The following is a 13,946-nucleotide window of genomic DNA, read 5'->3' as shown; positions in this document are numbered from 1 at the left end:
CCTTCTCTACTTCCTTCCTTCCTCCTCTCCTTCCCCTTCCTTCTTCCCGTACCTTTCTCCTACTCCTGCTCTTCCTCTTTCCCTTCCTACCCTCTCTCCTCCTCTTTCTCTCCTTTCCATCCTCCTCTCCTTACCTCTTTCTTTTCACCCTCTCTCCCTTCTCTACTTCCTTCCTTCCTCCTCTCCTTCCCCTTCCTTCTTCCCTTACCAATGAGGCATTTTTGTATTGCTTAGTGGTGGGCTATTCTTAAAACTCTTAGAAAGAGAGCGTCATTAAATACAGTAGCACAAGCAAGACACCCCGCTTCACATCACTTAAGCAGCTGTGTCATCTAGGAGGCCCAGTGCACTTGCGAAGAAGGCTTTCCCAGTTGTCTCTCTGCACGCATGGATGTGTATAAGGAACACTTCTGAGAATGCCTGCAAAGAGGTTTTGCATGCTCCGTTTATTTATTTGTAATAAGTATATGTTGCCAACTCCTAAAGAGTTACATTGATTTACAAAATTTGATAAAATTAATAAAATCAATAAATGCATTAAAACAAATTGCATTATTCAGCCAGTCAACTGGTCAGTCAGTTAGTGGAAGTCATTTTGGGATAACCTTCAAAGAAATTGGAACTGTTTCATAGCTAGTACCTATAATTGATTAATGTTTGTACATTCTGCTGATACAAAAACTTGAATCATATGGTATGCTTCTAGGTAAGTTCCATTATAAATCAAATCCTATAATATCATAAATTATAACATAATCGTAACTGGGAAATGTTATAACCCTATTGGGAATCTATATATGTGATGCTTTTTTATTAAATAGATTTTAAAGTTAGGGAACTTTAAACTGGCTCGCATTTATAACTGGTGTCCCACAGTCATATGAACGTGATTTGTCACTTTTTTGCCAGTTAATTTCCCCCCCCCTTGATTGTGGCAAAAAATGCCCATTCATGAAAATGGATTCACTTAACAATCACATGGTTCCCTCAACAATTATGCAATGCACTTAATGAATGTTATTCACTTTTATAATAGTGAAAACATTTGTAAAATCAAGTCAGGTCATGTGATGACGCTCTTAATGACTGCAGTGACTTATGACCAAAATTCTGGGCTCCACTGTGATCATTAAGAGAGGACTATCTGTATTCTTGTTGTGAAACACAAAATAAATACCTAGCTTGCAGCAATGAGTTGGTTATTTATAATCTTTGTTTAAAAATAAGGGTTATAGAGTGCTGCTGGGGGCGGAGGGGGGCAAAAGCAGCCCATTTTTCTCTTATTTCTGCCCTCCCCAGCCCCCAGGAGCTCTCTGAACGTCTCCATAAGGTTTTACACGGCCATTTTAGTGAAGGGGCAGGGCTTCGGGAGGCAAAAAAATGCTGTATTCGATGTATAAGACGCACCCAGATTTTCAGCCTCTTTTTTGAGGGAAAAAAGGTGCATGGCACGCCAAAACCGCGGTAGACTAAAGCGCGCCCGCCGAAAGCGCATACGTGACGTCATCAGCAGCGCGACAAATAAAATTAAAAATAAATTAAATTAAAATTAAAATTAAATTAAAGCAAGCCGATTCACATAAAGGTAAGGGTTAGGGTTAGGGTTAGGGTTAGGTTTAGGGTTACGTTAAGCGTTAGGGTTAGGTTTAGGGTTAGGTTAAGGGTTAGCGTTAGGTTTAGCGTTAGGTTAAGGGTTAGGTTTAGGTTTAGGGTTAGGTTAAGGGTTAGGCTTAGGGTTAGGTTTAGGGTTAGGTTTGGGAGGGTTAGGTTTAGATTTACGCATTAATTTTAAGTTTACCGCTCACAGCGTGCTGTTTTCGTCGCGCTGTGATGACGTCACGTACACGCTTTCGTCGAGCGCGCTTTAGTCTATCACGGTTTTGTGGTGGAACCAGAACGGTGAGTCTTATACTCCGAAAAATATGGTAACTGACTTTTTGTATAGATTAGTAAATGCCTGCGCTATGTTTAATATTTTTCCAGCATAACTCTCTTTTGGCAAGGAAATATTGTAAGGTTTTGTTAGGATGACTTATTTTACTTTATTTCAATTTCTGCCTCAACTGCATCTTTATATTTTCTTTTTGTTAGAGTCACTTTTTGCTACATAGTTGGATATTTTCCAGTTGTTCAAATTTTCATACCGTATATGCAGCTAGGATGTACAAAATTTTAATGTATAATTTGAACAGCATTTGCTGTTATTCTGGTTTGCAGATGCCAGGCAATATCAGCACAGCATGTTTATCTGCTCAGGTTATAAGTTTATTGTAGAATTTTTTTTTGCAAAATGGTAATCCACACTTACCTTTAAGTTGTAATATTTTTCGAAAGAAAGGATATTCTGTGTTATGAGTTTTGGTCTTTTTGCTGTCAATACGTTGTTTTTTGGAAGTGCTTTTCCTGAAAACAGGAAAGAATGCAAAGTCCTCAGGTTTAGTTGAAGAAATTAATGGCATGAAATTATCCTTTGACTCAAAAAATCCTTTGCTTGGCTTTTCAAGAAGTATGAAAGGGAAATATTGGATGAATATTTTTTTCTTATGATTTAATCCCAGTTGTGATCAATTCCCTTTTCTCAGTGAAACTCTATTTCTCATTTCATACAATTTCAAAAGATACTATTGACATTTTTCTCTATGTAATTGTTGGAGGGGAAAGGTTCTACAAGGCAAGAGAGAAGAATACACATTTAACACAGTATACATTCTTACACACAGTACAAGGTGGGGGGTGGGCAGGATGTCCTGAAGACCATTGAGTAGTACATATTCACATAAAGTGAGATTTCATTTGGGGATTAGATAAGAGTGCTTCAAATGATGACAACAGAAGTACTTTGGGTCGGTTCACCAACAAATGCGCGCTCGACAAAAGCGCTCCGACGAAACTGTGGTGAAAAAACCACGAGTTCTAAATCGCGCCGACGAATGAGCGCAGAAGCGCACTGACAAAAGCGTGCCTTCAACGAACAAGTAATAACCACGAGTTCTAAACCTAACCCTAAACCTAACCCTAAACCTAACTCTAAACCTAACCCTGAACCTAACCCTTACCTTAACTGAAATCCTTACCTTAACTGAAATCGTGCTTTTGTGGGCGCGGTTTTGTGGGCGTGTTGTTGTGGGCGCGTTTATGACGTCGTGGTTTTCTCGCCATGGTTTTGTCGGCGGGCTTGTGTCGTGCGCGCATTTGTTGGGTCACGCTTTGGGTCAGTCCCAAAGCTTGAGAAGATGGTGAATCAGTTTCATTGCCTGATACTGGTATTTCAAATAAAAGTGAATTTAAAAAACTGCAAAGTGTACTTCGCTGATACCCTAAATCTTGATGATGCAGGTAGGGATGGAAGTGTTCCCAGTTAAATTTATTTGATGGCTGAACTGTGGCTAGTTCAAAATTTCATTTTTGTGTCTAATTGAGTGCAGAATGTTATTAGGTTTAGGTTTATTAGATTTATATGCTGCCCTTCTCCCAAGGACTTATTAATTAAATAACATATATAATAATACATCCAGTTGACCGAAGTTCCTTTAAGTGTAATACTTGGAAATGTGCAGTTATTTCTCCTTTAATCAGTTTATTTGAAGCAAAGAGAGCAATTTGTTTTCCATTGTTCTTATTATTACTTCCTGCTTCTAATTTTAGAAATACTGACTTTTTTTGTTTTTCTTTCCTTTTTACCTTCTCAGATGAACGGGACAAAGTCCAAAAGAAAACGTTCACAAAATGGATAAACCAGCACCTCCTGAAGGTCAGAATATTTAGATTCATTCAACTTTGCAGTACATTGGATGCCGTAATGTTTTACCAAGGTGGAATGGAACATTTATTTAATATATCAAAAAAAGGATTCTACTCAAGATGATGATAGCAGTCCAGTTCCAGGCATACCTGGAGGAGGCTGTTTTTCTAGAACATGCCTGGTCATCCAGCTTGATTATCTCATTTGATGAGTCTTCTTTAGAGAAGCATCATTACTCATTATTTGTCAATATTCCATGTCATGTTTGTACAGGTAGTCCCCGACCAGTGGTGGGTTTCAAAAATTGTTCGAACCTACTCTGTGGGTGTGGCCTCCTTTGTGGGAGTGGCTTGCCGCCCATGTGACCGGATATGAAGATGCCAATGACACTTGTCAGAACCACCTTAAATTACCTCACACACAGCACTGGCATGCATAAGAATTTGATGTAAACTTGTTTTTTAAAAGGCATCTTTGGTTTGCGTTAAAACAACTTCAGCACACGCAATGTTCTGATTGCACCACAAACGCAGTAGTCGTCCTTACCTTTCACAGAGGCACTTATGAGTTTTATAAATAGGAGCATGATAGTGTAGAATAATCCTATCCAAGGACCAGTGGTGGGTTTCAAAACATTTGGGAACCTCTTCTGTAGGTGTGGCCTGCTTTCCGGGTCCACTGGTGGAACCTCTTCTAGCCGGTTCGGTAGATTTGACGAACCAGTTCTACCGAATAGGTGCGAACTGGTAGGAACCCACTTCTATTCCCGACTTACAACAATTCATTTAATGACCGTTCAAAGTTACAATAGCATTGAAAAAAAGTGATTTTATGGCCATTTTTCACATCACCATTGCAGCATCCCCATCATCAAAATTCAGATGCTTGGCAACTGGCTCATATTTATGACAATTGCAGTGTCCCAGGATCATGTGATCCTATTTTGCAACCTTTCAAGCAAAGTCAACGGAGAAGGCAGGTTCACTTAACAACTGTGTCATTCACTTAATAACTGCAATGATTCACTGAACTGTGGCAAGAAAGGCCGTAAAATGGGGTAACATTCACTTAACAAATGTCTTTATTTAGCAACAGAAATTTTGGGATCAATTGTGGTCTTAAGTTTAGGACTATCTGTACATGCAATCATGTGACTGGGTGGGCGTGGCCAACTTGTAAAATGTGGTGAAACTCACTTAACAACGCTCTTGCTTAGCAACCAAAAAGTTGGCTCAGAAACTCTGGCATTTGAAGCACGCAAGTCTTAAAGCTGTCAAGTTACAAGACCCTTGCACCCCTAACCCTTTAGGAAAAAAACCCTCAGGGGTGTTCAAACTTGATAGCTTTAAGACTTGTGGACTTCAACTCCCAGAATTCCTCCTCCAGTTATGTTGGCTCAGGAACTCTGGCATTGAAGTGTGCAAGTCTTAAAGCAGTCAAGTTACAAGACCCTCGCACCCCTAACCCTTTAGAAAAAAAACCCCAGGGGTGTTCAAATTCGACAGCTTTAAGACTTTAAGGTTTAGATAGGACTCTTAGAGGCAGGCGGGGCGATTGGTGAGCCAGCCAATCAGTGAGCGGCGGGCGGGGCAAGCGTGGTGCCGACAGGCGGGGGGAGGGAGCTGGAACCGCTTCTAAACGGCACAGTAGATTTGTGGAACCTCTTCTATAGAAGAGGTTAGAACTGGCAGGAACCCGCCCTTGGATAAAGGGCATGACATTTTGCTGATTCTGCTTCTGTCTGCAGTGCCAATCATAGCAGATAGCATTGGATGAATATTTTTCAAGCATTCTTTGGCAGTTGTAACAGAAAGTACTGAAACCTTTGAAATTGCTGAAGATATCAGATGGAGAGCCTAGTGCTGTCATTCTGATGATTACATTTAGCTCTGTGTCTGGGTTACATCTGAATCAGGAGAAGCCTTTATAAAAAAGAGAATAAAATACATTGAAGATAAACAATCACAATCACAGTAAACAATCACAGTAAATATTTTTAAATCAGTGCCAGAAACAAGCAATGGGGTATTGTTGTTGTTGTTGTTGTTGTTGTTGTTTAATGAGGATTTATCTTCTCTGTGGATAGGAAAACCAGGAAAAGGAAAATCACAGTGTTTGTATTTCACATTTCTAAACCATCCATCTTCCTCAAAGGGTTTATAATACTATGTACTTTTTCTTCTGAGAAAATAGTATTCTACAACAGGAATACGATTCTTCAAAGATGCTTATGAATGTTGGCCATGGGTCTTTAGTAATAGAGTTTTTATCTGGGGAATATTACCTCCTTTTCATGGGTTTATATGTTGTTTATTTAAGAGTTGTATGCTACCTATCCAAAACTATTGCTTATTGTGTGCATAACTGCTCATAAATGCATAAAAACCCCAGAAATTAAAATCTCAGCACCTCAGTTGTTCTCCCAGGATGCCCCAATAAACACCCCCAGATTGCTAACACAGTATATGACATTGCTACTTGAGGTTTTCGGGAAAATTGAGGCTACGCTTTCCACACACTCACAGCTCTTCGTTGCATCACCAAAATTGGAAGGAAAAAATCTCCAAAATTCAGCTCCATCAGTTTTATTGACTTTGCTGTCACTCTCCTTGGGCCTGCAGAACTTCTGGATCAGTGGTGGGATTCAGCCGGTTCGCACCTATTCAGGAGAACCGGTTGGTAACTTTCTAAGCAGTTCGAAGAACCGGTTGTTGGAAGAAATCTTGCTTTCTTTTTTCCCACTTTACAGGGCTAATCCTGTAAGGAAGGCAGGAAGGAAACATTCTGGTGTTGTTTCTAGCCTCATCTTTATTGACCTGCTTACAGAAACTGCCTCTCCAGTTAACCCTTATGACATTGTAACAGCTAAGGCGAAACGCCCATCGACGTGAGCATTGAGTTGGCCACACCCACCCAGTCACATGACCACCAAGCCCCACCTACCCTGCTGGTCATTAGGGCAGAGAACCGGTTGTTAAATTATTTGAATCCCACCACTGTTCTGGATGCTGTAATGATATGTGAAAATGACTTTAGGAGATAGGATGAAGAGGTGCGGCCCAGACACCATCATGCAAGTTACTTAAGTTCATAGAAGCAAATGAGCCACCTTAAAAGACACTTTTCCTAGTTTTCTGGAATTTTCAGACTTGTAAGATTCTGTTATTGTAAATTTACAGTAAAGCTAGTGCTAGTCCTTATGGTTTGTGCTTCTTGTCTGGACTGCCTGTAAGGGCCAACCAGCCTGAACTATGGCCTCTGACCCTCAAGCAGGGATTCAGATAAGACATAATATTCTGTATGAAGTTTTTCCCTTATTTTTCTCCATATTAGAAAGTTCTTTTTGTGAGCAATATGTATTTGTATCATGTTACTACAGTTGTTCCCAAACTTGGCAACTTTAAGACTTGTGGACTTCAACTCCCAGAATTCTCCAGCCAGCAGAGCAGAGCTGGCTGGAGAATTCTGGGAGTTGAAGTCCACAAGTCTTAAAGTTGCCAAGTTTGGGAACCACTGTGTTACTAGAAAGGCTGCCCAATGCCACTCTTCTTAATTACAGCTGATGAGTGGTTAGGATGGGTCCTAAGTCACAGAATAATACAGATTTCATGGGAGCAGTCAAGGAGATTAGTTAACGCAAGATGTGGATGTTGTAAATTGTTCACAGGGTATAATCTTGAATTTGGGTTATAATAGCAATAGCAATAGCAGTTCGACTTATATACCGCTTCATAGGGCTTTCAGCCCTCTCTAAGCGGTTTACAGAGTCAGCCTATCGCCCCCACAGTCTGGGTCCTCATTTCACCCACCTCGGAAGGATGGAAGGCTGAGTCAACCTTGAGCCGGTGAGATTTGAACCGCCGAACTGCAGATAACAGTCAGCTGAAGTGGCCTGCAGTACTGCACCCTAACCCCTGCGCCACCTCGGCTCTTATAAGATTTTGTGTTACTCTGTACCTGGAGTGTCAAACTCGATTTCATTGAGGGCTGTATCAGGGTTGTGTTTGACCAGTGGGGAGGGGGGGAGCGGAATGAGTGTGGCCAGGGTAGGAGTGGCCAGCTCAATGTCACTCGTGTCGGGGTCTCCTGAATTGAATTGAATTGAATTTATTATATTTGTATGCCACCCTTCTCCCCGAAGGGGACTCAGGGCGGCTCACAACCCAAGTCAAGGGGGGAAGGGTACAAATAAGGATTAAAAAGACAGACAAAAACAATACCATAGTTTAAAAGCACACAACAACCATACCATTCGAGGGGGGGACAAGACTCATTAGCCCCAGGCCTGTCGGAAGAGCCAGGTTTTAAGGGCTTTGCAGAAGGCCTGGAGGGTGATGGTTCGAATCTCCACGGGGAGCTCGTTCCAAAGGGCCGGAGCAGCCACAGAGAAGGCCCTCCTCCGGGTGGTCGCCAGTCAGCATTGGCCAGCGGATGGAATACGGAGGAGGCCTAATCTGTGGGATCTAATCGGTCTATTGGAGGTGATCGGCAGCAGGCGGTCTCTCAAGTACCCAGGTCCAATACCATGAAGGGCTTTATAAGTGACGACTAGCGCCTTGAAGCGTATCCGAAGACCAATAGGCAGCCAGTGCAGCTCGCGGAGGATAGGTGTAACGTGGGTGAACCGAGGTGCACCCACAATCGCTCGCGCGGCTGCATTCTGGACAAGCTGGAGTCTCCGAATGCTCTTCAAGGGCCGCCCCCTGTGGTGGCCCAAGTGCTCTGCCAGCAAAAACGAGGTCCATTTTCGATTGCTTCCCACAAGACGCAGCCCTCCTGCGCTCCGTTTTCACTGTCAGAGGCACTGCGGGCCAGTCCTTCGCTGTTTCCATGGCAGCCCCACCAGCCAGATTGTTCTATGTAATATATAAGTATAAAAACGCATATCAAATTACAGTTATATGTATTAAGCATGCAGAATCTTTGGCACAAAATCTGTACAGATAAATTAATATTTTTTCCCCGTGCATTAAATATTGAACAGTCTGGTACTGTTAATATATTCATTTATTCTCTTTATAGTGGTTGTTTCTGATAAAGTGTTGATTGGCGTAAACTTTGATTAATATTTTACTACTCAACCTTGTTAAAAACATGCATGCTATTTTACCAACTACAGTCATCTGAAATACTTTAAGAGATTCTTTAAAGAATCTTTAAAAGAATCAATATATTATTCAGTGAGATGTTTCTTGTTATCTGTATAGTGCTGCCATATGCAGATTAAGCTCTAAAACATATTGGCTTCTTGCCACTTCTTTATGACATTTATTCGAGCTTGGTTCTATTTTTGGTTACATCCAAAAAATAGATAAGAAATATATATTATTAAATACATCATGCAATTTTCTCCTTGTTGGTGTTTTCTTATTTATGTTTCAGTTGCATATGACAATGTCTCATTTTTGAAACAAACACGGGGCATACAGATTATTTACTTATTCGGACTCCAACTGTCTTAAGGACATAACAGTTCAGGAAACATAGTGTCTGTGTAAAAAATGTGTGGATTTTTTATAAAGATTTTTTTTAATTGAAAATTTTGAAAAAAAAAACTTTTACAAATGTTTACCTCCCTCCCCCTACGCTCCCCCCCAACCCCCCACCCCCCCCCGCTTCCCAGAACCAATATAGGGTATAAATCTTTAACAAAGATATTCTAAGATAAACTTAGAAAAAAGTTAGTATCGTCTTTCATTTGAGCTTTAACTCCTCTTTGCTAGGCTAGCTCTAAACAGATTATATCATTCCTTGTTTCTTCAGTCATAAACTATCTGGAATTTCTTAGTCCCATATTTATTTTGAGTATAGTCAATCCATCTTCTCCACTCCAGTTTATATCTCTCATTTGAGTAATCCTTGAGATATGCTGATATTTTAGCCATCTCTGCTAGGTTTGTTACTTTTAATATCCATTCTTGAATAGTAGGCAAATCTTCCTTCTTCCAGTATTGCGCCACCAGCAGTCTTGCTGCGGTTATTAAATGCAAAATCAGGTTAATCTCTATAACTGTACAATCAGTAATTATACCTAACAAAAATAACTGAGGGGTAAAGATTTTTTATAAAGATTTGAGAGAATCAAAGCTAAGGAACAGCTTTTTTAAAACTATTTTTGTTTGAAATTATCCTGATCCCCATCAATTGTCCAAAACACATCTGTTTTCTCATCTGCGGTATGACTGATCCATAATAGCTTTGGGAGTGGCTTTTGATTGGAAAAATGATACAGAAGTCAACCAAGGAAATGAATGAATATGAGAGGATGAGAATCTCATAGCTACGAAGCTTGTAAATCTTATTATAGTTCCAACAGATAGTTTTCCTACGTATTAAGAAATAGCTTTTATATGTTTCTTAATTTGTTTTGGATTGGGTTTATCATGGAAGGATAGCATTCATATAGATGGCCCAACTATTGCAAAAATAAGTTTTCTTACCACCAAGTAGATTATACATTAGTTTAATTTGGAGAACAATTAGGAAGATTTTAAATGTGTGGGTTGTGTGGTTAATATGAACAGCCATATTCCTGATTAGGCTATATAATCAGTATATGTACCTGTTGTGACTCAGCAGAAGTTTGCTGTGAGTTGAGTCGGGATGCAGGAATAACAATGCAGCTGGGGCTCGTTAGTGTCGTCTTCTGGAGATAAAAGGACTGATGGTGTCACGCCCTGGTTGCAGAAGTCAACGTTCATTCGTTCGTTCGTGGTTCATCGTTCATCGGTCGTCGTTTGTTTGTGAGAGGCACTTGGATAAGTGATTTGCTTTCTGTAACCTTGATTCAAAGAGACACTTGGAGAAGTGATTTGCTTTCTTTCTGGTGTTGCTGTAATAGCCCTTTGTTTTTGCATTCTGCTGCGTAACCTTTTTGCCAGAGACATTATTTATGTTTATTTTGGGCTCGCAGCCAGTGTGAGCCAGGACTGATAAAGTTATTTCCTTTTAAGTCTGTCTGACTGTCGTTTGTGAACGAGCGAAGAAGGGGGGTCAGAACATGTACCAATGAGAAAGAAATGTTCTTTTTTTGTCGTACCCTGACTTTGGAGATATTAGAAACAAAGGAATAGTAGGTGACTGCAGACGTTACTGCTGAAAAGGTATAGGTGTTTTTGAAGATACCTGCTTTATCTGCTCTACATTAACCCTTTCTCCAGTGCTTAAAGAGGGCATTAATTTTTCTTCTTTGCCTAGTTTCTTCTTTTCTTTTTTTCATCCAATTTTCTCCTCCCCTTTCTCTAACCTTCCAGCTGTTAGAGAAGCAGCTATTCTTTCCACTTACCTCCATCCACCCTGTTTTTTTCCCCTTCTTCCTTTGTGAATATGAGTCACTTAACAGAATAATTTCTGGAATCACTGCAATTGATGAATAACTCATGCAGTCATTAACTGAGTCCGAGTCATTAATTGACTTTCCTTGTTGGAAGCCGGGAAGATTACAAATAGTGATCACATGACCTGTATATAATACAATAGCACTTAGATTTATATACCGCTTCACAGTGCTTTACAGTCCTCTCTAAGTGGTTTACAGAGTCAGCATATTGCCCCCAATAATCTGGGTCCTTGTTGTATTTACCTCATAAGGATGAAAGGCTGAGTCAACCTTAGCAATAGCAATAGCAGTTAGACTTATATACCGCTTCATAGGGCTTTCAGCTCTCTCTAAGCGGTTTACAGAGTCCGCATATTGCCCCCAACAACAATCCGGGTCCTCATTTTACCCACCTCGGAAGGATGGAAGGCTGAGTCAACCCTGAGCCGGTGAGGTTTGAACCGCCAAACTGCAGATAACAGTCAGCTGAAGTGGCTGCAGTACAGCACTCTAACCACTGCGCCACCTCGGCTCTAACCTTGAGCCAAGTCAGGATTGAACTACTGGAAGTCAGCAGAGTTAGCCTGCAATAGTGCATTCTAACCATTGCACCACCACGACTCCTATGATTCAACTATCATAAATACATGTCAGTTGCCAAGTGCCAAAATTTTGATCATGGGGATGCTTCAACAGTCATAAATTTGAATGGTCAATTTCCCCACCAGTCACGTTGCAACTTCGAATGGTCACTGTTCTGACTCCCCCTTCTCCGTCCAGGAACGAAAGCCAAGATAAATGTAAATGAGAATGTTTTTAATAAGTCCAGACTCTCGGTGGCTGAAAGCCAAATCAACAAAGAGATAAGCACTTTGGCAGCAAGTCCTACAAACCTTGGCAGCAATGCAAACGAACTCTGGTAGCAATCCAGCCTGCCAAGTTTGTTTCTTGTTAGTCCCTAACGTCGACTTCTTCAAGAAGGGCGTGGCACAAGCAGTCTCTTTTATAATCGGGAGAGGAGCTTAATGAGCATCAGCTGAGTGTAATTACCTCCTGTAATTACGTAGTTGTTCTTGACACTGAATAGCCCTTCGACGGCGTGCATCCCGGAACAACTCACAGGTGGTTTCTGGATCACTCACTCTTGTCTCCTCCCCACTGGTCCAAGGCTCAGGCGCCACCTGGTGGCCAACCAGTCTCTCTGCGCCCTGCTCGGAGTCGGAACCCTGTCCAGGGTCCTCTACATCCTCCAGGGCCGACTCATAGGGCCCCTAGCTGTCGGAGTCTGGTGGCAGCTCCAACGGTTCCTGCCGGGCCACAGCAGATCACTAAATTAATGATTACAAGTTGAGGATAATCTGTATTGTTTTTTTTTTATTATAATTTTCTGGAAGGGCTAATTTGCTCTTTATTTCTACTTAAATGCCAGTTATATGTATCAGAATAGTTAGAAATACTGATTTCCAGATTGACCAAAAACATGAATTCAATGATAGGGTAGGAATGATGGTTCCACCACAAAACCACGGTAGACTAAAGCGCGCTCGACGAAAGTGCGTACGTGACGTCATCACAGCACGACGAAAACAGCACGCTGTGAGCGGTAAACTTAAAATTAATGCGTAAATCTAAACCTAACCCCCCCAAACCTAAACCTAACCCTAAGCCTAACCCTTAACCTAACCCTAAACCTAACCCTTAACCTAACGCTAAACCTAACGCTAACCCTTAACCTAACCCTAAACCTAACCCTAACGCTTAACGTAACCCTAACCCTAACCCTTAACCTAACCCTAACCCTAAACCTAACCCTTACCTTTATGTGAATCGGCTTGCTTTAATTTAATTTTAATTTAATTTATTTTTAATTTTATTTGTCGCGCTGCTGATGACGTCACGTACGCGCTTTAACCGGGCGCGCTTTAGTGGACCGCGGTTTTGTCGTGCCACGAGGAATGATAGGGTAGGATGAGAAGAGCACATTGAATTGCATTTGCTCTGTTAGTATTTTGATCAAAATTACTATGCCCAATGAAGTGAAAGTGACAGGATTTGATGAGAAGAGAGGCAAGGCTGAACGAAGCAAGGCTGGAATTAATATTTGGGCAGGGTGGGAAAAGTCCATAATAATAACATGAGTGGTGAGTATGTGTGAGTGCGTATTACACAATAAACTCTGAATATTTACACATGATTGTATCTTAAAGATTCCAATTAGGGCTAATCCACATAATGAACTGGGGAATGTATCTCTAGTTGCAGCATTTTTCTTTTGTTCAGTGGAGTTAAGTGACATGGCAATGATAGAATAAAGCATTATTATACCTAGAGATAACCTTAACGTTAGGCAAGGCGAGGTATTCATGTATCCAGCATGTATCGATGATCCAGCAGGTGGCAGCACCTAGCCAATTTTGACTGATGCTGAGAATGAAAGTAGGGAATCCATGCAATCAAAATTGAATCAAGGAAGTCCTTTACTCTTTTTTTTAATGTAGGGTTTTTCAAAAAATACTCTTTTATCAAAGGGGAGCAAATATTCTTTGGATGACAGAAGTCTAGAATCAAATTAGCCTCACTCTGCTTGCCTTTAGTTCTGATATTTGTTGTTTGGTATTGTTTGCTCTGCAATCCTGAGAATTGAGAGTACGTGAATGTAACATTTGGAATGGTTTCTCTCCCTCTCTCTCTCTCTCTCTCTCCCTCCCTCCATCCCTCCCTCCCTCTCCCCCTCCCTCTCCCCCCCCCCTCTCTCTCTCTCTCTCTCTCTCTCTCGGCTAAATTGGTTTGCCAGATGAAAGGGGCTGTTCTAACTCAAGAATCCTCTTTGACAGTAATAAGAGCCTGCAGTTATCAGCCTCAGAATATTGCTGATAAACGCTTATT

At 41.0% G+C, this 13,946-nt stretch overlaps 1 protein-coding gene across 1 annotated transcript in view; it reads left to right on the top strand.

Moving 5' to 3' along the window:
- The window catches only part of LOC116507906 (dystonin-like), a 183,460-nt gene that overhangs the window by 72,785 nt on the left and 96,729 nt on the right, over positions 1-13,946 (top strand). Inside the window, 1 exon segment of the mRNA XM_032216303.1 lies at positions 3,690-3,751. Within this exon segment, the coding sequence (XP_032072194.1) occupies positions 3,690-3,751 (62 nt within the window).

This window comes from Thamnophis elegans, chromosome 4 (assembly GCF_009769535.1).
Source record: "Thamnophis elegans isolate rThaEle1 chromosome 4, rThaEle1.pri, whole genome shotgun sequence".
Classification (NCBI taxonomy): domain Eukaryota; kingdom Metazoa; phylum Chordata; class Lepidosauria; order Squamata; family Colubridae; genus Thamnophis; species Thamnophis elegans.
Note: the sequence above shows the minus strand (reverse complement) of the source record. Positions and strands in the feature narration are given on the sequence as shown.